Genomic DNA, 24726 nt, shown 5'->3' on the forward strand with positions numbered 1-24726 from the left:
TCTGTATGTCTTTTGCTATAAAAATCTGTGAAACGTTTCAAGAAAAAATGAGTTTTCCTTTTAATAATTTTATGTTGTAATAGTGCTAATTATTTAAGTATCACTTTTAAAGGCATTTAAGACTTGACAAAGGTTACATAGCATGTTAAATGAATGTATATTTCTATGAATGTGCTCCTTCAGATAGCTGGTACCATGTCCTATTTAACAAGACCCAAGTTAAAAAATTATACATACTCGATAGTAAGCTTTACAAGTATGGATAACTACTAATTTATATGACTGAATTTCAGAGAAATCTGAGTAAATATTGGGTATCACTTAAAAAGTAGCTGAATTGTCATACCGCAACTATCTTCAAAAGAAATGCCAGACCAGCTGCCTAAAAATGTGATACAGATCAAATGCATAGATGCCAGTATTCACTGGAAACATGCTTGTAGATTCTACATAGCACTGCTGCTACATACTATGGAAACTAAATTTTATTCTGAAAGACCCAAGTACGACACACTGGTTTATTATTTCACTTGTTTACAATTTGATCCAACACCTTTGTTGTTTGAGAATTTGTTCCTAATTTCAGAAGTAACTGAAAAAAATTCAAAGCTCATTCATTTGTGAGGCTGTTTATCAGGGAAAGTGGACTAGACTCGCATGTTGGTGAATGCATTCACATTGTGTGTTCCTACAAAATGATAAGCTTTTGTATTGACAGTGTCACAAAATGCTGTTGCTAAAGTTGTCAATTTAATCTTTTTCACTTCAGTGTACACATAAGTTTAATATGAGTGATGTGCAACTCAGAGTGAGAGATAATGAAACTACAGAAAGTATGATAATAAGGTCAAGTACTGCAAAGACGACTAAGGCTGTCTGTCATCTATGTTCTGAATGGTGTTTGGTATATTTAGCACTTAATTGCTAGTAGACACTGTTTTTTATCCTGCAGGGTAGTGGCAGAGAACGACTTTTTACATGGTCTCCTAAGCAAAGTCACTGCATCAAAAGGAGACAGTGGTGGACAAGGTAAAGTAGAGGTGTTTGGTTTTTTTTTTTTTTGAAGTAAAGTAACAAGGTATTTTTGTGGAACTTCATTTTATATTGTTTACATTTTAGAGAAAGGTTTTTGTTAGAGCTGTAGCACCACCATGGAGGTGGGTCAGCTTTGAAGCTGGAAGTGAAGAATCATGAGTGTGTTGCAGAATCTTGGAGGCTATTTAAATTAGTAGCTACAGTTTCGATTATGGAGCTTTTACTTTCAGTTAAAGGAAGTGGGGGATGTGAGTTCTTATCACTATTTTGGTGCATAGAAGAGGCAATCATCTGAAAAGAGTTGTTATGGGTGTTTTGTATTTTTTTTTTCCCTTACCATGAATGTAATCTTTTTTATTTCTGTTAATAGGTCTCTGGGTAACTGTGAAAATGCTTGTTGGAGATGTGATTCAAACTAGGAAGGACTATCCACATCTTGTAGACAGAACCACAGTTGTTGCTAGAAAGCTAGGATTTCCTGAAATAATCATGCCAGGTAGGAGGTGCTTTGTTCTGTAATAGGAATGGATCTTTTTCCCCCTAGGGATTTTTCACTCCCTAAGTTAACGAGTATCAGCTGCAGCCTTATTTACTTACTTCTGTAATGGGTAACTCAGAGGCTCTTTAGAATTTACTCTTCATGGTAAGTTTTGTTCCAGTATTAGAGGCTTATATAAAATAATGAAAACCTTGGAAAGTGTTTTCTAGTACTTAAACAGAAAAAATAAAATCAAGACTGAGGGGTAATCCCAGCTCCTTGTACAAAGCTTTCTTATCTTCTAAGTAGATTATGGTGCATGCTTACTTGAATTTTAAATTAACCTTATTTTTATTGTAACTTATGACTGTCCTTTAGTAATAATAAACATATAAGTTTACAATATCTTGATTTCTTTGGATTTATGGTATGATATTTTCCAATTAAAGTCACTCACTGTCTGCAGTGCTCCTTTTTGAAAAAAAAAACAAAAAAACCCAAACCACTCCCCTCCCCCCCCCAACCCTTCAGTTCAAATCTCGGTAATTCTTTTAAAAGAAATCATTAATATGTTCACAGGAAAAAATATGAAGCTCCCTCTAGAAAGGGAGCTGTGTATTTCGGGAAAAATCAGTTATGGCATCATCCATAACCTCACCAGCAGGTGTCAGTACAGGACGAGAATAGGTTAAAGTCACTTTGCGGACTCCTGTTTCGTTCGTTTCACATCACATCGTAGTATCTTCTTAGCCAAGAATAACAGAGATGAACATTTAAGTTCAGATGGAAAATAAGACATTTTTATTGGTTTCACTGCAGAAAAAGAGGTACTCTTGAGAAGTTCAGTTGACCCTATGCTCGCACAGTATTTTCATTGATTTTTAACCTTTCCATTTCTTTTTTAGGAGATATAAGAAATGACATTTATATTACATTGCTGTATGGAGATTTTGATAAATACAATAAAACAACCCAGAGAAATGTGGAAGTGCTAATGTGTGTCTGTGATGAAGAAGGAAAAGTGATGCCAGTAAGTTTATTTTTTCTGTATAATGGACATACAAACATGAGTTATGTTATAGAAGTAAGCCTTAAACATCTTATAAATTTTTATAAAATACCATTGTGCAAAAACTTGCAGTTCCCTCGCTTGTGTCATCTTGTGACATCTTGTGACTGATAAGTTTTACGATGTTTAAAGTGACATATCTATTAAAGTCCTATAAATGTCTTGCATAAAACTGTAATGAGAAATAACAATGAATGACCTACTTTAGCTGTGCCAAGGAACAAATGCTGTTTCTGACAATTACTGTTTTCTTACTCTAGGGTTTTTCTTGTGGAAATGCCCAGAGGAATGTAATTTGTACATAAAAATGTTAGAAGTACCATTTCTGCTACATAATAAACCCTTGATTTGTGCCAGGAAGACTATGTCATTGTCCGTTGAATGAAGTACATGGCAAACAACTAAATTAGTGACAACAGAGGAGTGTGGACACTGTATATATGCAACATAAGTATTTACAGTGTCTTTCTGTTTGTCTATTTCCATTTTGAGAAGTTTTTGTCTTTTCCTTAGGGCTTTTTAACACCAGTTCAGTATTCAGGGGGATTTTTGGCCTTTCCTTTTCTGAGCTTTATACTGTTCGCTAAATCAGTACTGTGATCATGAGGGTGAAATCATCTTGACACTTCTTGAGATAAAATAAAGATGGAGTAACTCATAGTGGTTCATGACTTGCTGAAGTATGTTTATGAACTACAGTTAAATGCTTCACCTACAATTTAACTTTAAAGCTTGAATGAAGAAAATCCTAAACCCACATAATGCTTAGGGTCCACACAACAAATTGTAACCCTGATTACAAAACACTACTTGTACATATGAAAACAACTAACCACATATGAAAACACCTAACCACGTGACTTGCATGTACAGAAGTTAACTTTGTTGTGAAATCAACTTCAGCAACCTCTATTCTGTCTATTCACAGATAATATGCTTAAAATATATATCCCAAAGTATTCCTTAAAAAAATAACCTATTGCAATGCATTAAATCTTGCATTCCAATATTATGGACGTTCAGTTCTGCGGATGCACCCTTTCTCCAAACACTAGGAGAAAGTGGATTTGTCACTTTGTCCATGATCTGAAATATATGTTCAAATCATGCCTACTTTCTGTGGGTAATACGCCTTAGACATGTTTAAGCAACAATTTTGAAGAGTTAATTGAAATGCTGTTGAATGCAAGTAATAACAAAAGTAACTCGTTTTCTGTTTTAGCCTCCAAAAAACAAATGCATACCAATAAACATTCAAACCCATGAATTTATATTAATTTCAATGTTTCTAATTATCCATGAATCAAAACAGCTATGTGTTCACTAAACATGAAACTGGTTGGTTCTGTTTAGGTATCAAACTAGTTTCAGTTGAAGAGCTAGCACTGGGTTTACTGTTGCAAGTAAAAGGCCTTTTGTTCCAAGTGAATGTCACAGGATACATTCAAACAAGCTGGTGCATAAACCTTGAAAAATCTCCATTCAGGCAGATGAGACATAACTTTACGCAGTTAAATCACTCTGACCAGACCTTACAAATCATCTTCAGGTATCAGCATCACACCCTTCTTGTCACAAGGCATCCTGGTGTTTGAAGCAGACTTCCAAAATTCACTGGATTTTCAGCAGGAAAATTGCACCTTTGTAGTAGATAGTGTCACCTATATAGGGTTAGTTTCATCTGTGCCTTCAGTAGATAATTTGTTTGCTTTTTCATGCACTTCTTCAGCTCCATGTCTGATGCCTGGTGTCAGTGGTCTTGCTTCTTCAATTGTCAGCATTAGCAGTTACTCTGCATGTAAAATCCTCAACCACAGTCTACTAGGAAAGATGGATGTAGGCCAAGTCTCTTCACAGATTCACTAAACAAACTGAATTCCTAGGTTACAACAAATTTTGTACTTGATCAAAACTTTAAGTTGGATCTGTACCAGTTCTGATAGTCATTAGAGACTGGGAAATTCTAAATGTTGAAAAAATGCAGGAGGGCACACTGTCAGTGCCTCTACATCATTTAGTTTGGAAGTCACCTCTGGTATTCTGAGATTCTGCTGCAATAGAGTATTTTAAAGTAAATGGAGAAATAAATGGAATAATGAAGCTAGATTAATTTTACTTTGTGTGTTTCTTCTACTAATTGAGATGATGCCTTGGTTACTTAAGTTTGTCAGTTTGAGAAGAGAAATCAAGTCTATACATGCTCAGCACCCAGCTCTTCTTAGAGCCCACTGTGTAACCCCTGTAAAATGCAATCTATGGCTAGGTCCAGTATAATTATCGAAAATGTTTATTTTCATTATGTGAAGGCTTGGAGGCTTGCAAAATGCAGTATCTTCATATTAACGCATCCTATCTGCTAGTGCTTTCATTATTATTTAATTTTGAATGACGCCGTATCCAAATTCAAAATTGCTTGTTCAAGACAGGTCTTCATGCTGCACGATGTATGCTGGTCCTGAACCTGTAGCTTTCATGGAGTGTCTCCAGTCTCCCAAGGCTCCAAGCTGGAGCTGCGCGGGGCCTTGGGGGCAGCCTGGCCCAAGCAGTGGGGCCTGTTAACAGGGGAAAGGCTTGCCTCAGCTCCCAGGCCTGAGCCAGGGCCCCAGTGCCCTACAGGCAGCAGCTGTGCCCTGTGCACTGCTGCCAACCGCCATGGTGGTTTTATGAGGACGCAGAAGTGTGGTCCAGTGCACTTACCTGGCCAGCGCTGGCCCAGCCCAGCTCCCAGCTGCTGCTGTGAAGGTGCTGTGGCTGTGCGGCTGAGCCTGGGGCTGGCCTGGCCTGGGGCACTGCGGCTGCCATGGCTTTGTATCTCAGTGAGCGTCACCTCACAGGGGTAAAGCAGGTGGGGGCTCGCGCCAGGTGGCCAATTGTCCCTCAGTCTCGTGTGTGTCTTGCGGTATGCTGAGGTAAAGCTGCTGCTCACAGCCAGGGGTGGGACTCCCGGGGGAGGCTCTCATTCGGTGGCTTACTTCTTTGTTTGGTTTTGCTCAAGTCCTAAAAAAGTACAGAAATTAATGAGCCACTAAGCACTGTTTCTTTCCTTCTTTTTGTAAGAATGCTGTTTGCTTGGGAGCAGGCGACAAACCCGTGAGTGAATATAGGTCGGTTCTTTACTATCAGGTCAAACAGCCACGTTGGATGGAAACGTTAAAGGTATGGTGTAGATACTTTTCACTTGCTTTTTTGTCTTTGTTTCTTGGTAGTTCACACAGAAAAGTTGCACAACATCAGCTTTTTCTAAAAAATAACTTGGTCCTGAATACAGCTAGAAGGATGGAGCCTTAGTCATACATCGGTTATTAGAGATACATGATTACATATATACTGAGGCTTAAAATTTGGCCTAGAAAATTACGTTAACATTTTGTTTAGCAAAACAAATGAGGTCATCTTAGATAATCTTATGTCCTAATATGGCTCATCAAAAATGAAATATTGCATTTTTTCTATTGTGGTGAAACAATGGAGATGAAGAGCTTCAATTGCATGATTTGTAAAAAAAAAAAAAAAAAAAAAAAAAACCCAAAAACAAAACAAAAAAAACAAACGCCCCCCCCCAAGATGATATGATTTTAGAGAGAAAAATTTTCTTGAGGCACACCAATAATTCCCTAAACTAGCTTTAATATCTTTGATTGGAAAATGCCCAGAAGCTTCCAGAAGTGGTTCCTGTAAAGCGTATCTCAGGCTTGCCAGCAAGCACGGGTTTTTTTTGAAGACGGCTGTTGAAAACAATACTGCCATGTATGACAAGCCTGCAATTATTGCACTAAGGTGTGTTGCTGAGATTGGGCAGGACAGGGAGGGAATGGAAGTGTGATTTGAAACAGAAGCTTATTTGTTGTTTTGAAAACATTGACCCATTCTGTTTTTTGCTTAATATATACTACTTTCTTTTTAAAATTATTCTGTAATTCAGACTTTTATACAGAATGATTAACAGTAGATCCTTTTGAAAAGTGTAGTTAATGTGAAGGAGTGTTATGTAGGAAGAATTGTAAAGGGAAGTTGTGAATGAATGCAAAGGAGTACAAGTCTTTAAAGTTTTAAAACAATAAACTTGATAATATAAAGATTTGTGCTTTTTCTTATGCAGTTGGCCTTTTTTGTTGCATATTTGTTTTAAGTAGGTATGCTACTTTAAGAATAAAGCAGTCGCGAGTTCTTGGGATTCTACTCAAGGCTTTGAAATGGAATTTAATCACAAAAATATACTTAATTTATTTCGCTAGAATTTTCTTACCTTTCACCTGTTTATAAAATTGGTCGTTAATTTATGTATGTGAAATGTGTAAGTTTCTTAGTGCAGAGGTGTTGCATAATTCTGTATGGTTAACAGGGTAAGTAATAAGACTGCAGTATACTTATTTTCTAGTGTACAAGCACCTGTGTGCTTTAACTCGCTGGGTTTGGTGCTTCATTTCTTTGGTGGTGCTAGACTTTGAGCAAAGTCTAACAGATAATTGCTTATCACCACTACTTCTGCTGCTGTGATCAGGCTCCATAGTTTTAAATGGTCTGTGAAAGGCATTATGGAGCCAGCAGAAGTGGTGCTTATTTATTCTAAAATAGGAGCTCATTACAGGTGAAACCACCTTTCCCGCCCCCATAACTCTATTCATTATTTCTATTCATTTATTTCTGATCTTACAAAAGGTAGCAGTTCCTATTGAAGACATGCAAAGGATACATCTGCGCTTCATGTTCAGACACAGGTCATCTCAAGAGTGTAAGTAGGGAATTTTTACTTTAGTGAATTTTAATTCATTGATAGATAGTCAACTGAAAATACTTTGCTTTGCAGCTAAAGATAAAGGAGAAAAGAATTTTGCAATGGCCTACATAAGACTTATGAAGGAGGATGGAACAACTCTTCAGGATGGCATCCATGATTTGTTAGTCCTAAAGGTATTGGATCTGATTTTTTTTTTTCCTTTCTTTCCCCCATGAAGCACCTTTTTTCACACTGTTGTCTTTGACTGCATTGTTTATTTTCTTAGTGCTAGATTAATTTTATCATTCTATCAAAAATAGGTATTATGGTTTTCATCTGAACAAAAGAAGATGTAACTTGTTCCATGGTCCGTAAATGTTTCTCTAAATTTTAGTTAGAGAGAGACGTTATCTAAGCATGATGAGAGACGGTTACTCTTCCTACTATTTTTACTGAAGTTTGTGCTTTTGGCCTTCTGTAGTATAGAGGAAGTCATGCTAAAGCTCAGAACCTGGATGTGTACCATTATTCTCGCTGAAGCGGGGAAAAGTGTTGTTTTGATTCACTTACAATCTTTGTCACATGAATAATCAGCGAACGTAATCTTAGGGAATTTGGTGGTTTGAAACTGCTCTGTGTAGTTACTCAGATACAAAAGTGAAAGTTTCAGGAATTTGATTTTGGGTGTGAAGAATAGTTTTGGCTAGCCCTGATCGGACACAGGTAGCATTTTTGACTTTGAACTGAAGCAGGGAACAGATGTTTCACAATTTTTGTTGTTGTTGTTGCTGGTTTGTTTTCCCTCAGAGAATACTGTCTAGTGGGAACTAAGAACCATAAATCACTTCCAATGCAGAAGAAATTCTACTTTAGGTATTTCTTAGTGCACTTTTCAGTAAACTGGCTTACTGTAACATTAATGGCAAGTGAGATGGATACAACTAAATCAAGTCGTTTAGGTAGTCCAACAACAATTAATAGCACTGTATAGTTATTTATCTTCTCTTCATTGGTAAATACTTAGACCAGAAGGAAAATAATGATGACAATTTATGAGTGTGTGGTTAAAATTGATTATGAAATTCCATCTTATTCATTCCTGCATCAACCCGGTAATTTTTCCTTAAGTGACAGCATAGATGAGAAATGCTAAAATGAGTTGACCTAGTTTATGTTTGGGAGAAGTAGACAGATTTTTTGATATATGTTTGCCTATTCTAGTATTATACACTGTAATTGTAAGCTGTAAGTGTTTTAAACAGTTGTACACCTGGCTCCTCAAAATAAGTCATTTGAAAATCGCAAAGTTTAAACAGTGTACTTTATTTTCGCTGCCTTTAGACACTGAATCTTTTTGAGAGACTTTTGGGTGAAAATTTCAACTCTTTTCCCCATTGTCTGTCTAAATCATCTGAAAGAGGAAGTCAAGATTCTCTTCTGGTTCCAGAAGTTCTGAGAAGTAATTATTTAGGAAGCTTTAGGAATCATAAAAGTTAGTAATACAGTCTGTGTTGCTGCGTAAGGATTTTGCCTTTTGTCTGTCTAGGTCTCTTTATAGTCAATTTTCAACCTTATTTCTTGTTTGATAGGAAGTAGAGACTGCACACGTACAGGCATTGAATCAGATACAAACCCAAAGCTTTAGAAAATCATTCTAGATTATGGTCTTTGTAACTCCTTGTTTATGGCCAGTTGTAGACTAAGGGTCTGCAATTGAGTCAGATCTGCCATGGTGTTGTAGGTTTAAGTGACAGAGCTCATAAACTCATTGGGGAAATTTTCTTGAGTAGTTTTGTTAAAGAAAAATTATATTCTGTAATCTGTTAGGAATATGATTTTTATTGTCTTTGTCTGAAACCTGCTTTCCTGCCTGGGGTATGAATCAAAAGTTGAGACAGAAAAAAAATCTGCAAGGGTTGTGGATTTTTTTTTTTTTATCAATTTGATAAAATAGAGGAGGGAAAAATACCTGTTGGCTCTCTGGTTTTGTACTTTTTGTTCTATTGAAAAGCATAAATTCCATGATATCTGTGTCAGTCACTGAAGCATATCGTCTAATTTAAAATATAACCTTACTATGTCCTGGTCTTTTATGTTAAAGGTCCAGGTATTAAGTTATAATGGGCATACCAAAATGGTACTGCTATTCTTTCCTTATTCAGTCCCATTTTCTATTCCTAAATTGTGTGCAGACATAACAACAGTGTTGTCTAGATCCCCTGTGCAGTCTTCAAGGTGATGCTCAATGATCTATTGTATTCTATAGCTATTGACGTTTTAATGAGAAATCTGCTCTTGCTTTTACTCTGCCAGTGATGTCACCCCTCATAATTCCTTACTGCACCTTAAAACACGTAACTTTACAATTTCAGTGTAGTGTTTTCCCTGCATGTTCATTGCAGCCTTTCTTGCTGACTAACAGTGATTCTTGGTTTACCTGTACAAGCCACGCTGGGACTTGGGTATTCTTTATCCTTTAGTTCATGCATTTAAGTCCATAGAACATAGATTTTGTTTACTTTTGTACATAGTACAAAATAAGTCTGCTTTTCAATCCAGTGATGTGAAATATGTCATAAATGGTATGTTGTTTTTCAGGGGGATAGTAAAAAAATGGAGGATGCTGGTGCTTATTTGACATTACCTTCTACGCGTCAACACATAGAAAATAAGGGAGCAACCATAGTCAGGAACTCAAGTATTGTAGGGGGGCTTTCAGTAAGCTCACGAGATGCATTTTATATTTCGACTCTTGTTTGTTCTACAAAGTTAACTCAGAATGGTATGTATCTTCTAAACAGCTAGAAGTTTTAGAAAGAAGATGTTTGCACAAATGATAAATCACACTTTAAATTTTAATGTCTGTCCATTTATTTTCTATTAGTGGGCTTATTAGGTCTCTTAAAGTGGCGTATGAAGCCAGAGCTGCTTCAGGAGAACCTGGAAAAACTGAAGATTGTGGATGGAGAGGAAGTTGTGAAGGTATATCTTCATAGAGTTATTCTAATAATAGTTATTCTTCATGTCCCTTCATACCATGGCAGAAAAAAAATGCTACGACGTTTCAAAAAGAAAAAAACTGGAGGGTCAGCTACAGTAAACATAGGAACTTAAAGAAGCCTGTCAATTATACTTTCTTTTATGAGTGTCATTCACTGTAGCGCCTTTGTTAGCGATAGTTTACAGAAGACATGAGCAAAGCCCTTCATTAGAGGGAGCAAGGAAGCAAGCACCTGGACAGGATTTTTCATAGTGTTAGCCATTTCTTTCTGCTTCTTACTCCCAAACATCTCTGGTATTGGCTACTGTTAGGCTGTAGAGATTTTCAAGATTACTCATCAAAATTCCCTGCTTTCACTGGTAATTAATTTATTAGGATCCTTTTCTACTTTCTATTGTTTTATTTTGCTGGAAATTTTGTGCGTGAATGGAGAATTCAATACCAAGGGTATTATTTGGAGTCATTGCTGCTTTGATCAGGTGCCACAAATAAGCTTTAATTTTGAGCATGCACAGAAAATTTTATTTTAAAAACTTGATAGGATATGAAGGCATTAACAGTAAAATATTTTCCACAATCTCTGTTCAACTGTTTACTGTTGTCTATCTGAAACATTACAGATTATCCCTCCTGCTTTCTTTACAGTTCTTCATATTAATTTACGTGTTGATATTAAAAAAAAAAAGTGTGTTATGTATCCAGTGAAGTGCTTTGTTAATTTAATGAGTATAATATGAATAAAAACTTGCTAATATTTTCAAAAGTGGCAGACTCCAGCATTCAGATTAGGAGTCTATTATATCTGTGTTACTCTTTAAATATAACCATTAGATGCTTCTCTTGAGAGAAGGAGGAAAGAGAACTTTAAAAAAAAAATAAAATTAACCAAACAAAGATTTGGTTCCCAAGGCACTGGAGTGCTTTCCTTCAATTTAAAGTGGGCTTTGAATCAGACCACAGAAGTATGAAGTGTGGTTTTAGTCATCATGTGTATGTGAAAATAGCAACTATTAATCTGTATCACTAAGGAACCAGGAATGCAGTTTTACATAGTCATGTTGTTGATATAATATTTTTAGCTTTTCCTTAAGCTTTGAGCTAAACATGTATTATTGATTGTTCACGTGTCTGAGGATGTAGGTTCTTAAAATTAAAGAAACCAGAGCGTAAATCCTCAAAGTGTTTTCTGGATTTAAGTGATGTTTCAGTGAAGGCCTTTAAAATTCTAACTTGAGGGAAACCAAGTCTACTACCTGAAAACTGACTTGTGAGATTTTTCAAGTTGAATTGGTTGCTAATTTGTCGTTTCATGTTGTTGTATAGTTTCTCCAAGATACGCTGGATGCCCTGTTTAACATCATGATGGAACATTCCCACAGTAATGAGTATGACATCCTTGTCTTTGATGCACTGGTAAGAATCATCACCGAAGGATTTTATTTGTCAAAGTCAGGAACGCTAGAATTTTGAATGAGCTATCAAGTTGTTTATTTCAGGGAATTAGTTTTAAAATCTCTACAGAACAGATGGAATATTACTATTTGACTGAAAAGCAAATTTCTTTAAAAACTCTTAAATAGTGGATTATCAAAAATATTTCAGAAGACTAATATTTAAATTTAAAATGTGACTTTATGAAAAATGCTAATTATGTCCATGTCTGTTTAGATATATATCATAGGACTCATTGCAGACCGTAAGTTTCAACATTTTAACACTGTTTTGGAAGCGTATATCCAACAGCATTTTAGTGCAACATTGGCATACAAGTAAGTTTGTTATCTCTTCTTCTTTTTCTTTTTTCTAAACCTCCACTATCACATTAAAGAAAGGATATCCTGTTTGTGACTTTTCTGATGTAATTAATGATGACTGTTGTTTTGACGCTGCTGTTTGCTTATCTGGAAACACACCTGCCTGTGAGAAACACATGATTATAAGTAGAGTTAATTGACAAATAATAATTGATTTGGGGTTAAATAATTCTGGCATTCCTTTTTCTTTTGTCTGGATTTTGCTGTGTCTGAGCACTTCACCTGCATCCTGTCAAATTTGTCAAAGGATATTTAGCTGTGAAGCCTTTCCCTTTACATTCCTGGCCTTTACCTGAAATGGTCTAAGTGAGGACTTGAGGATGTCCTTAACCAATTTACACAGATTTCCATGTATTCTTCTACAGTAAATGAACTCAAGGGGAAAAAGATTGTTTGGGAACTGTCAAGTCATTATATGCAGTTCACAGTCTGATGTTGCACCAGGACACCACGAGGTTTTCAGTGTAGTGAACTGGAATTTTGCTATTTGTTACGTGGTCTGCTGTGAACTGGAGTATTAGTATTTGTTACACGGTCATGCCATTGGGCAGGTGGACAGACACTTTTGGTTTTTTGGTTGTTTGGAGTTTGGGTTTTTGGGTTTGATTTTTTTTTTTTTTTTTGAGCTTCCCAATAATGCCCAGATGGGAAGACACGGAGTCATAGAAGAGAATAAAAGCTGTGGAGACATGTTATACAGTAAATTTAATACTGGATTCCTTCTGTATTTAAAAAAGTTTTTGCAGATGATGGTAGGATAAAATCGCTTTGAATTATGAAGAAAGAGAACATCTTCAGTTAGTGCTCATCTTGGGAAAGTGCTGTAACAGGATAGATGTATTTTTTTCATCTACCTGAAGTCTTGTTCTGGCAGCTTAATGAGGTGGCAGATTGAAGCAGAACTTTAATTTGGGATATGAATAATGGATGGAAGATCTTAGCTGAAGGTTTGGAATAGTTGAGGATATCTTGTAGTGTCCTGTGCTGAATTTGCATCAATTCCAACTCAACAGGAAATGTCACGCAGATTGTGCATTAGAACATGAGTTTGCTAGAATTGAAAGGCACTAGTGCACAACCAATCCTTTCTCACACTCTAGGAAAGTTGAAGTTAATATTAGTGGGCTCAGAAAGCTCAAGCACAAGCTATATGCTCTTCTTTAATCCACTTTCACTCCATATGTAATAAGCACATGTAATTTAATGCTTTATATTATTGTGAAAGAAGAGAAGGTTGGGTACGGAACCTCTCAGGACAGCTGTGTTTGCTTAAAATATTTCTAACACTTACCTGATTGGGAGTTTCTGATGATTTAAAGTGGCAGAGGCAAAATAATGTTTGATTGTTTCCCAGATCATAAGTTTTCTTGGCATCATTGGTTCCATGCACATCACGGAAGATGCACTCTGTTTCAAGAATCAATTATGAAATAAATAACTGTATGTGGCCTAACTCATAGTTAGGAAGGAGATACTGTGTCCCAGACATATTATGACCATATTATGATATGGTATTTTGGCCAAACTGTTAGATATTTATTCAGTTCCTATTTAGTCATTCATTTGTACCTAGCTTTTACAGAGTTCGGAGAGGACTTAACATTGATAGTTGAGGGACCTTGAGTGGACTGCCCCTGCATACAAGTTGAATAAACTTTGTTCCAACTCAGTACAAAGCTGTGAATTCAAAGAAGCTATAGAAAGCAGTAAAAGGAAACGCACAATGGATGTAGTGCCCAGAAGGCTGAGAGGCTGAAAAAGCCTGGTATTTTGGTCCTGAAATGTGCGTTAGGCTAGTGCAGTTAGGCTGAGGGTGTGTCTATTAGTTACACAGCTAGACAGAGATATATATACACATGCACACACATATATATCTGTACATATATATATTCTGTGCAGTAGAGAGCAGTTCTTGAAGCTATTATTTGCATGCGAGTGTTCCAAGTATCATAGTGATCACTTACTAATGTTTCATCAGTCCAGTTGGTGAACTGTTAAGTTTCATCAGTGTGCAAGTGCTAGTTTGGTTTTTCTTGTTTTGTTCTGGTTGGTTGGGTTTTTTTGGTTTGTTTAGTGTAGGGGATAGTAGGTTTCTGTTTTTATAGTGATGTAAGAAAAAAACCCCATCCTCCCTTATTTTAGTTCTTCTTATGGCTACATTAAGATCAAGTTTACATCGTTAATATTAGTTTAATTGTTTAAGATTAAACTGTAACTGTAAATAAAGGGACTTGTTTTTAGATGAGCTTTTTCACTTTGTTAGCAGGTTGTGTGTTTAGCAAAAAATTGCCTTTGGATACAAGACATTGCTGTGTACCAAAATACTGTACTATTTACATGTAGTTAATTTAGAGCATGTAGTAGTGTTTAATCATTGCTTAATGTAGGTAGGTAGAAGTAACGTTTTGTGTACCTTGTACATGTATATTAAACTTCTGTAAAATTGCTTCCAGGATTGTGTAAAGTTATGCTGCTGTTTTGAGATTTCAGATTGCTTTCTTGCTTGCACAGTTAAGAATTTGCTCCTCATTTGTTTATGCTGATAGAATTTGTGCAACATAATCACAAAAATACATGCAGTACATTTTGTTGTGTGTGCTTTACTAAGCATAAATATTTATTTAGAGTAGCCAAGCAAGTTAGAGAAGTTAATTAAAAAAAAAAAAAAAAGATTCTTTTAAAAATGTTTTTTGACTTCAGGAAATTAATGACTGTTCTGAAGACTTACCTGGATATCTCCAGCCGAGGGGAGCAATGCGAACCTATCCTAAGAACTCTGAAAGCACTGGAATATGTTTTCAAGTTTATTGTTAGATCAAGGACATTATTTTCACAGTAAGTACCCAGGCTATTGCCATTTAACTAGAAGTCCAGTGTCAGAAATATAAGTAGACCTGAGAAACAGAAAAAATTGATTCCAGAACAGAACTGTATCTTTCGTTTTTACAAATAAACAAATAAAACATAGAAGGTGGCAACTGGCCTAAAATACAGACATTGCTGAGATATTTTTTGGAGAGGGAATCTTCAGAAATCTGCTTTCTGATTCACAATGTAAGTTCCAGAGATGTATTTAGTAATAGCAGCTGATTTCAAAGGGTGATTATTCTTTGCGTCAGGTGGCTTGGCCTAAGACCAATGGATGGCCAAACATTGTGACAGATGGCTTGAAGCTGGATGCTTGTCCTTGAGATTGTGGTGTTCAGCAGCCCAGACTGTGCATAGAACAATGTAATTTTCAGTAATCATTGTCCAAATGAATTTAGAGTTTCAGATTTCCAGTTAAGGAATTTATAGGGATTTCCAGTTAAGGAATTTATAGGGATTTATATAATAATATTTATAATATTATTTATATTTATATAAATAATATATTTATACGTATCTCAATGAACTAGGTACGTATAGCTCAGCCAAACAGACAAGGCGTAATATTTATAAGCGGTATTCAGGTTTAAGGAAAAAGGAGATGAAAACTGCAAGGAGAAAAACTACACTACGGTAATTGTGTCCCCCACTTCTTCCCCTAGCCCTTAAGGACTATCACCATATGCCACAGATCCCATCCACATCCTCTGTTTCCTCTCTTCTCTTCTGCTTCATCCTTTTCCATTTATCTGTATCTGGTTTCCCCCTAATACTTGTTCTGTTGTCCCTCTGCTACGTGACTGAAGGTATGCAGTGGCAGAATATATGCAGTGGCAAACTCAGGACTATAGGTAGACGAAGTGGTTGGATGTTATGTTTGTGGTTGGCAGTCAACAGAACAGGAAGATGTTCTCTTTTATCTGTCTTTTGCTCAGTGGGAGCTCTAATACAATTTTTCTTTGTTATTCCACTGCCCGTTTTTTCAAAAAAAATCTATGTAGATTTATGGTTTTGTAAAATTAAGTATATTTGATGAGTTATGAAATTTTGGTTGAAGTAGGAGTAGATTCAGAAGTTATTTGCTGCTGGTAGACAGTACCTTAGAAATATTCTTGTCTCTAGGAACTTACTATTTATAGAGGATACAGATAAACAAGGTGAAAAGCTGTATAAGGAAGGAGATGGTGCTCATGAGAATAGAACATAGATAGTAGTTCAAAAACTTTATTTTAATTTTTTTTTAATAAGTGTCCTGGCAAAAGGGGACTTTTAGAGTTTTGAGGAAGGAAGCATTGTGTAGAGGATTATGGAAAATTTCTTGTATGGATGAAGGTCAGAGGAAGGGTTTTGTTGCAGGGAGAAATTTGGTCTCCGTTTTAATCCCTAGTATTAGCTGGCAGCAAAAGCTGTACATTGGACAGTCTAGGTTATTGCAGACGGGTAAACTAGGTTATTGCAACATGTTGCATATTCAAGTGATTAGCTATACTTATCTACTCCTTTTAGTTTTCCCTATAAATGTCTTAACTGGAGGTCTGAAACTCTAAATTCAGTTGGACAGTTATTATTATAGGCAGTAATAGCTCTTGCAAATGGTAGCCTCTAGCAAAAATAACCAGTCAATAGTATCACCTGATATTGTACATCCATCTATAGCTGTTGTGATCTAACTTTATGCAGTCAATTTACTACTGGCAGACTGGTCATGAAAAAGAAGAAAAAATGGAAAAAATTTATTTTCTTCCCATGAGAAAAGTTAGGATTTATGATTAAAGTACTTCAATTTCAAGAGTTGAGATTAGCCTTCTTGGAGACAAATATTTTGAAGTAATAGAGCTGAGACAGATCTTTAGATCATTCTCTCATTAATTTGATGGGCTGCTTAAGAAACTAAGATGCCGTGTTGAAAGGTAAGATCCATTACAAAGTCAAAATTGTGTAGGGAAGAGATGAATAATGACTTCTAATGTTAGACACAAAATGGGAGACTTTTTTTATCTCGTTGTCAGGCAGATATGTTGAAGATAACCAAGTTCTACTTTAATTTGCATCCAGTCCTGTTGAAGCTATAGAGATGTAATGAAAGCAAAATTTTTTTTACTCCAGTCAGCTGAACTAAGGTTATGTCTTGCAACTGTTTGTTCAGTGACTATGTTTTGTAGAAAGGTCATGTATATTAGCCAAAGGTTTACATAATACAGACTCTGAAAACATGAAATGTTTGCTTTTCTCCTTTCATTGGCCTAAGGTTATTTTTGGTGGTGAAATTCATGTGCACTGTTGTGATGGAGTTGTTTCCAAGCAAATAATTAGTCATCTTTTAAAATTTGCTTTCAGAACAAGTGATTTTAACTGAAATTTAACACAGAAAATTGTGTCTAAATGTAAGCTAGATGATGAGTCAGGAAATAGGATTATCATTCTACCTGGATTAAATTAGTCCTGGTGTAAATTTGAAAAGCATGTTTAATACATGTTGTGTGGTGCTTCTGCCTCTCTCCTTGCCCCACTGGTTTAGTCAAGAAAGCTTCAAATCTCCACTTGCATTAAAAAAAAAGAGATTTAAACTTTTGCAGCAATGTTGTGTAGCCAATAAAATCTGTATCAGTGCATTAGCCAAGTAACTTTAATAAACACTTAGACTGAGGCAGTCACATTGTTACAACTTACAATGTACTTCATTCCCACTGAAAAATAATTTTAAATAGTCCCCACATGCCACAATCTCCAGTATGTTAAAAGAAATTAAATCATTTAAGCAAAACTCAAGCTCCTAAAATACCACTTGATAATAAATAAGATGACTCTTCTACATAAGTGTGCTTGTACTAAAACTTATTTCTTTCAAGATGCCTTTCGCATCTAAGTTTTTCTGGTATGTGTTTTTTATAAAGCTATCACACCTCAGTAGGGACGTATCTGAAGTAGTATGCATCATATATGTTGTATACATGTATATATAGGGTTTTTTCCTCTCCCAATAATATTTTGGATCTTGGGGTTCCTTTCTAATAACAAGACTTAAATCTCATTGGCAAGCATTGACCTAAACAGTGCAGAAGCCATGGGCCTGAATTGTGTACCTCTCTGTTTTCCTTTCCTCAAAGCTTCTTGCCAGTCACTGGATGAATAGCAGTTTTGATTTTTCCTTGCTGTAGACAAAAGCTCTTAATTTGCCTTTAGTTCTCTTAAGGACTTAAGTTTCAAGTTGAAAAGAAAAGCATGTGACACTGGAATACATGACTTTAAAAAGAGGGATTTTTCTCTTCTAATAGAGAAGGCAGTACATTGGAGACACAGCATTTAGTTCATGGTATCCTACACACATTTCAGGCTTCTCTTGTCACCTTGGCTTTTTTCTTAGCTTATTTTTCTTTAACTTTTGACAGCTGTTTCAGCTAACTAATTGAACATATCACCAGTGTTTTTTACTGTTTATAATAAGCACTATTTAGTATTAATAGCTGGTATGAACACTACAGGAGAGATAATCTGAAAGATTCAAACTTTAGGACAGGGAATGAAGAAATAATGGAGTGAGCTTAATTTAAATGCACTTTTTAACTTTTAAGCATCAAGTAGAGACTTTGTTCAAAAAGCAGAATGGTTAATGGGTACAGTAAAAATAGCTATTTGAAAAAGTGGCAATAACAGCAGAAGGAAGAAACAGTGATAATATGTGAAAAATATCTTAGAGTAGCTCAGTTGTAGTGGGGAAAAAACCCACAAATTTTTTTTTTTGCATATAAGTCACTTTGAAAGTGAAATGACTTTTTTTATAAGCTCAAACCTGGAGGTGTCATTCTTTACAGGCTTTTAAAAAAATTGAAAATGCTTATGTTGTGTTCAAGCTGAAGAATTTCTACACAATACAGTGGATAGCAGATATAACCCATTGGTGAAATATCTATGTACATAATATTGGATCAACTTATGAAATATGTTTTTAAGGTAATGTTAAATCTGGTACACTTAAGACTATGAAACTTTCTGATTCTGAAAGGGTAACCCAATGCATCTCTCAACAGATTATATGAAGGCAAAGAACAAACGGAATTTGAAGAATCTATGAGGAGACTCTTTGAATCTATCAACAATCTGATGAAAAGCCAACATAAAACTGCCATTTTGTTGCAGGTTGGTGTGTGCTTGGAAACAAGTTGGTTTTGGTTTTTTATATGGTTTTGGTTTGTGGGCTATTTGGTTTTGTTTTTCTTCTTTCTAAATTGAGGAAAAGATACTCTTAGGAAATTTATCCTTTGTGTCTCTCTTGTAACTCCCCTTTATTGGAAGACCAAATTGTCTAATAAAGTTTGAAGCCTAGGTTGAAAAAGGCAGGATAAGATACATTTATATAATTTTGTGAATGTAGTGAGTGAAAGAACCAGAACACAGATGCTGGAATCTTTCAAGGAATCTAATGAAGTGAAGCCTCCAGTGGGATCTGAATGTTTAATTCTTGAGTTTCTTCAAATAATGCTAAACAGGGATTCCACAATCTTAGTTTAAAAAGTAAACTTTATAGTATCAGCCTTTTGGAGGTACGTTATTTAAACAACTGAAAAGAGGATCAAGGTTTCCCATTCATGTCAATCTTAGTTATTCTAACACTTTGGAATCTGATGTTTTAAGAAACTAGAAAAGAAGGAGCTATTAAGATCATTATAATTGGTATGTAGTTCTGCATTGAAATAGAAAACTATCAAGGCTTCCTATAAAGTAGGAAGCAGAAGATTTTATTGGACAACTACAATATTGATGCTTCATACATTCTTTATTATGAACTCATATTTATTGGGCTTGACTTTTCCTCTCGTTTTGTGTTTTGCTTCCTTTTGCTATGACTTATACTAGAAATGGAAGCCAGTGAAAAAGTCTCTGTCTTGAATAAATCCTCAGGTGGCTGATCTTGAGATTTGTATTATCTGACACTCTGCATGGAGTGTTAATGTGCAACTGCAAAAGAGCTAAAAAAGTAAATACTACTTTAATTCTATAATACTATGATTATCATAATGTTCTAAATGCATTTGAAAATCATTCAGATACTCTGTTGTTGTTTGACAATTCTGTAGAGGCCTTCCTGGGAATAGTTTATACATTTGAAAGACTGCATCAGAAGCAGGAGAAACTTTGGAAGAAGAAAAAAAGCCTTTACTATAAAGTAATACTGAAAGAGATAGTTTATATAATAATGTTTGTTCTTGTGGTACTTGTACTGTATTAATATGTTAATTAACAAATAGATCTTGGAGGCCTTTATGCTCTTCAGGAGAGGCATGTCATGTCACTGCATGCCTCCCTGCCTTAATCTCAAAATCATTGTGTGGGATTGTCCATCTGTGTTTCCTCTAATGAGCAGGGTAGTTTCTTCTTGAGAGTGACAAGAAATAGTTGTAGAAGACTGTTTTGCTTGCTTAACTGTTGCTGGGACACATTACTGGGTTTGCAAGTGGCAATGCTGACCCTGAAATGGTGGATGGGTGTGTTTGAAAACAGGTGGTACTGTAACACTAATGGCAGTATGGCATTGAATGTACTAATGAATGTTGATTGTGCTTACCGTGATTTCTGTATTTCCATATTTAATGCTAGTTCTTAATATTACACCTGTTTAGCAAAAATATACTATATCTTTGCTGATGCTCTTAAGAAATACCAGAACCTTGAGAATATAACTGAACATCTCTTAGAAGGACTAAACAAAACATGTCTATGCTAATTTTAAAGAGCATGTAAACATGTTTTAAAGATAGACTAGCTATTTAACAGTTATGCTTTGCTCAATACCGTCTTAAACATGGATATCTAATGAGTGCTGTCAGTTGTGAAAAATGGATCATATTTATTCATAACCATGAAAGAGTAGTGGGCTTTTAAGTATCTAAATCTGCACCAGCTACTATAAGTTTTCTTTTTAGCTGAAATATTTCAAGGCAGGTCTGAGATACTGGTTTATATCATAACTTTGCTGTTGTCCCCACTACTGATAACTTATACAGATGTGTTTCTGGAAGAAACTTACCAAGAGTTTGCTTTACATACAGTAAATCAAAACTACTGCATTAATGTTATAAAATTCCAGTAGGAGAGGCATGGACTGAGAAGTGTCTCACTGTAGTTTAGTTCCTGTGGCTGGAAATAAGTTTACTGGGGGGAGGGAGGATAGAATTTTAAAAGAAACCACTCCATCATAAACTCCATAGGCATGTCAGTCATAGTAGCTTTCACAATGGACAATATGTTTTTCTGTGGCTATTTGGAGGAGAATTCTATTATGATACTTGAGACTCCTGCTCTGGTAGGTGGATATAAGTTGTCCGTAACAGGCGCAGAAATTATCTCCATTTTTCTGATTGGGTGAGGTGGGGCAGAAAGGGATAGAAATAAATTTGTAAGTCTGCCTCTGCCTAAAAGCAACACTGATTTCCCTCCCCCCAGCTCCCATATTAAGTTTTGGGATGACAGTGATAGATGTTGTAGTAGTATAAAGTTAACTTTGCAGGGTAAGGGACAGGTGGCTATTCAGATATATTACACACAGGACTCCAAAGGTGTTATACCTTGCATACCCAGTGAGGAAAGTTCACAGAACCTGTTGGAAAAATAGACAAATAATCAGACTATCAAAACAGCCTTACAATTGTCACATTTGAAATTATCATTGATATGAGTTGAAGTGGAATATAGTGGTGTTCACCAGGGCTCAGTTTTGGGGCCAGTCTTGTTTAATATCTTTATCAATGGTCTGGATGAGGGGATTGAGTGCACCCTCAGTAAGTTTGTAGACAACACCAAATTGGGCGGCAGTGTCGATCTACTGGAGGGTAGGAAGGCTCTGCAGAGGGATCTGGACAGGCTGGATCGATGGGCCAAGGCCAACTGTATGAGATTCAACAAGGCCAAGCGTCAGGTCCTGCACTTGAGTCACAGCAACCCCATGCAACGCTACAGGCTTGGGAAAGAGTGGCTGGAAAACTGCCTAGTGGGAAAAGTCCTAGGGGTGTTGGTTGACAGCTGGCTGAATGTGAGCTGGCAGTGTGCCCAGGTGGCCAAGAAAGCCAACAGCTTCCTGGCTTGTATCAGGAATAGTGTGGCCAGCAGGAGTAGGGAAGTGATCGTGCCCGTGTACTCAGCACTGGTGAGGCCACACCTCAAATACTGTGTTCAGTTTTGGGCCCCTCAGTACAAGAAGGACATTGAAATGCTGGAGCGTGTCCAGAGAAGGGCAATGAAGCTGACAAAGGGTCTGGAGAACAAGTCTTATGAGGAGCAGCTGAGGGAACTGGGATTGTTTAGCCTAGAGAAGCAGAGGCTGAGGGGAGACCTTGTCTCTCTCTAGAATTGCCTGAAAGGAGGTTGTAGAGCGGTGGGTGTCAGTCTCTTCTCCCAAGTAACGAGTGATAGGACAAGAGGAAATGGCCTCAAGTTGTGCCAGGGGAGGTGTAGATTGGATATTAGGAAAAATTTCTTCACTGAAAGGGTTATCAAGCATTGGAACAGGCTGCCCAGAGAGGTGGTAGAGTCACCATCCATGGAGGAGTTCAAGAAATGTAGTAGACGTGGCACTTCAGGACATGGTTTAGTAGGCATGGAGGTGTTGGGTTGACAGTTGGACTAGATGATCCTAGAGGTCTTTTCCAAACTTTATGATTCTATAGATTGGTAGGATCAATTGAATGAGTTCAAATGGATTACACTGAAGGTATCAGAGAAGAAAGTTTTAGGAGCCCTGAAGAAAGTTAATTTGGTTTCTCAGGATATTGAAACTTAAAATGAACTAGTTTGTAGAGCCTCGGAATGTGAATTCTTAACTCTTATTTCACCACTGGTTGTCCAAATACCTATAAGGCTTAGCTTTAGAAGATTTAAAGAATTATTTTGAAACCTGAAATGTCTGTTGGTCTCTGCTAATGATTTTTTTTTTTTTAACTTGGAACTCAGTATTTTAGTCAGTAGCAATTTCCCAGTCATTTTTACTGATAGCAATCATACTCAGACTTGTGTGGAATATTAATTCAGTCAGGAAAAGATTGTTTATAAAATTATGTGTCATATGAAACAGCCTAGTCAGTGCCAGAAGCACTTTATTGTTTCAATTTAACTTTATCTTCTGAGTGATATCTTACTTCCTAATCTGTTACATGTTGTATAAGTTTACAAAAAGTTAAAAATCTAGCTTTTCAAATTTCTTGTTCTGAAGTTGGCTGAAGTGGATAGATGCTCTGACTTGTTTTACTGCCTGCGCTTTGAGAAGGGTAGATATCTGGTTCTGTTCTGCAGTACTGTTCATATAAGCTTCGAACAGCTGAAGACTGAATTATTAATTTATTGTTGGTAAACTGGAAATTTACATGTAAATCCAAATTAGCCTTTTTTTAACTTCTGGAATTGATGAAGGTACCTCTTTTGTTTAAAGATACAGACAGAATGCTTCTCAACTTCAGTATCACATAAAGTCATTTTACTACAAGTAGGATTATAATTTCAATATGCCAACTTTGATGTAAAGCATTTCCTGATGTTTGAAAGCAACCATATGAACTGGAGAGTGACCCATTTTCAGGTCCTGGGATATTATTTTGTAAAGAGATTGCTCCTTGTAGGCAAGATTGGGAATGTTATAAATTCACTAGTATGAGTATCAGTGTGGATATCAGAGTAAGGATTTTTTCCTTGTAAGAGACTTTTCAAAGATTTTTCTTCTAATTATTTAAAACGATAATTTCAGAACTTATACTGACTTAGTGGTGGTGGCACCCATCTTCCTAGATACTAGACTTAAACATTTTTTTAATTTATTTTGGCAGGGATGATGTTACAGGTCTGTTTCATTTACAGTTGCTTCTCTGTGGCCATTGCTGATGAATTTTTGTAGTTTTTGGAGATAGTTTTTGCTAAAGTCTGTAATTCTGAGGATAGACTTTTTTAAATTTGGAAACTTGGAAACATATTTCCAGAACCTGCAAATAGTCTGGTCAAGCGAGAGCCTGGGAGTGAGGGGGAGTAGGGAGGTGTTAGTACCTTCTTTCCTTTCTCTTAGCTCTCAGGGAAAAATAATCATTTTCTGCAGATATGTTTTGTGTCTTTGTAAATCAACCTTATATTTCCAGGGAACAAAATCTGATTAATTATTTTTAAATTTCAGGTTATGTGTTTTTATAAGGTCATACTGTTGATGTCTGATTTGTAGTCTGTGTGTGTGCCCTTTCATTGACAAGCTTGTGCTCTCCAACTTAAATTACAAATCAAACCCCAGTTTCTTTTCCAAAAACTGTTCTGTCCCCCAATTGACACATCACATTTGACCTACAGATGGTCTTGCCTGTTGCAAATGTCAGCTATACCCAGCTTGCTCTTAGGCACTGACTTTTAGAAAGTAGTACTCCCAATTCTATGCATGTTTAAGAAACCTTATATGACACATTCTTAAGGTAATAGAAACATAGGAATAAGAAATTGTCTGTGACATTGAAAAATATGAAAATAATGTAATATGAAGATGCTACCTTTCTCCTCTCATTCTTTCCTACGCATTTTGACCCATCCATCATGCTGCAGTAGATTCTGAGAACTTAAAACTGTACAGAGATGCATAGATTACTTGTGAGAGAATAAGGCTAGAAAGGTACTGACTGTGTTGCTTTGATTGTGGTGTACAATAGGGACTGCATAGTAACTTGTTAAAGTTGCCTTGATAGCACATAAAATTAGACTAAGAAACAGAGCACCAATGATTTCTTA

At 36.1% G+C, this 24726-nt stretch overlaps 2 protein-coding genes across 3 annotated transcripts in view; both read left to right on the forward strand.

Moving 5' to 3' along the window:
* Positions 1-24726, forward strand: part of SPDL1 (spindle apparatus coiled-coil protein 1) — a 367882-nt gene that overhangs the window by 59073 nt on the left and 284083 nt on the right. The window lies entirely within an intron of this gene.
* Positions 1-24726, forward strand: part of DOCK2 (dedicator of cytokinesis 2) — a 221710-nt gene that overhangs the window by 15234 nt on the left and 181750 nt on the right. The window contains exons 12-23 of the mRNA XM_075511018.1: positions 953-1029; positions 1406-1531; positions 2419-2543; positions 5640-5738; positions 7242-7314; positions 7390-7493; positions 9898-10081; positions 10184-10281; positions 11624-11713; positions 11969-12069; positions 14815-14949; positions 19011-19119. Of these exons, the coding sequence (XP_075367133.1) occupies positions 953-1029; positions 1406-1531; positions 2419-2543; positions 5640-5738; positions 7242-7314; positions 7390-7493; positions 9898-10081; positions 10184-10281; positions 11624-11713; positions 11969-12069; positions 14815-14949; positions 19011-19119 (1321 nt within the window). The remainder of the gene's footprint in view (positions 1-952; positions 1030-1405; positions 1532-2418; positions 2544-5639; positions 5739-7241; positions 7315-7389; positions 7494-9897; positions 10082-10183; positions 10282-11623; positions 11714-11968; positions 12070-14814; positions 14950-19010; positions 19120-24726) is intronic.

Source organism: Mycteria americana, chromosome 8, assembly GCF_035582795.1.
Source record: "Mycteria americana isolate JAX WOST 10 ecotype Jacksonville Zoo and Gardens chromosome 8, USCA_MyAme_1.0, whole genome shotgun sequence".
Classification (NCBI taxonomy): Eukaryota; Metazoa; Chordata; class Aves; order Ciconiiformes; family Ciconiidae; genus Mycteria; species Mycteria americana.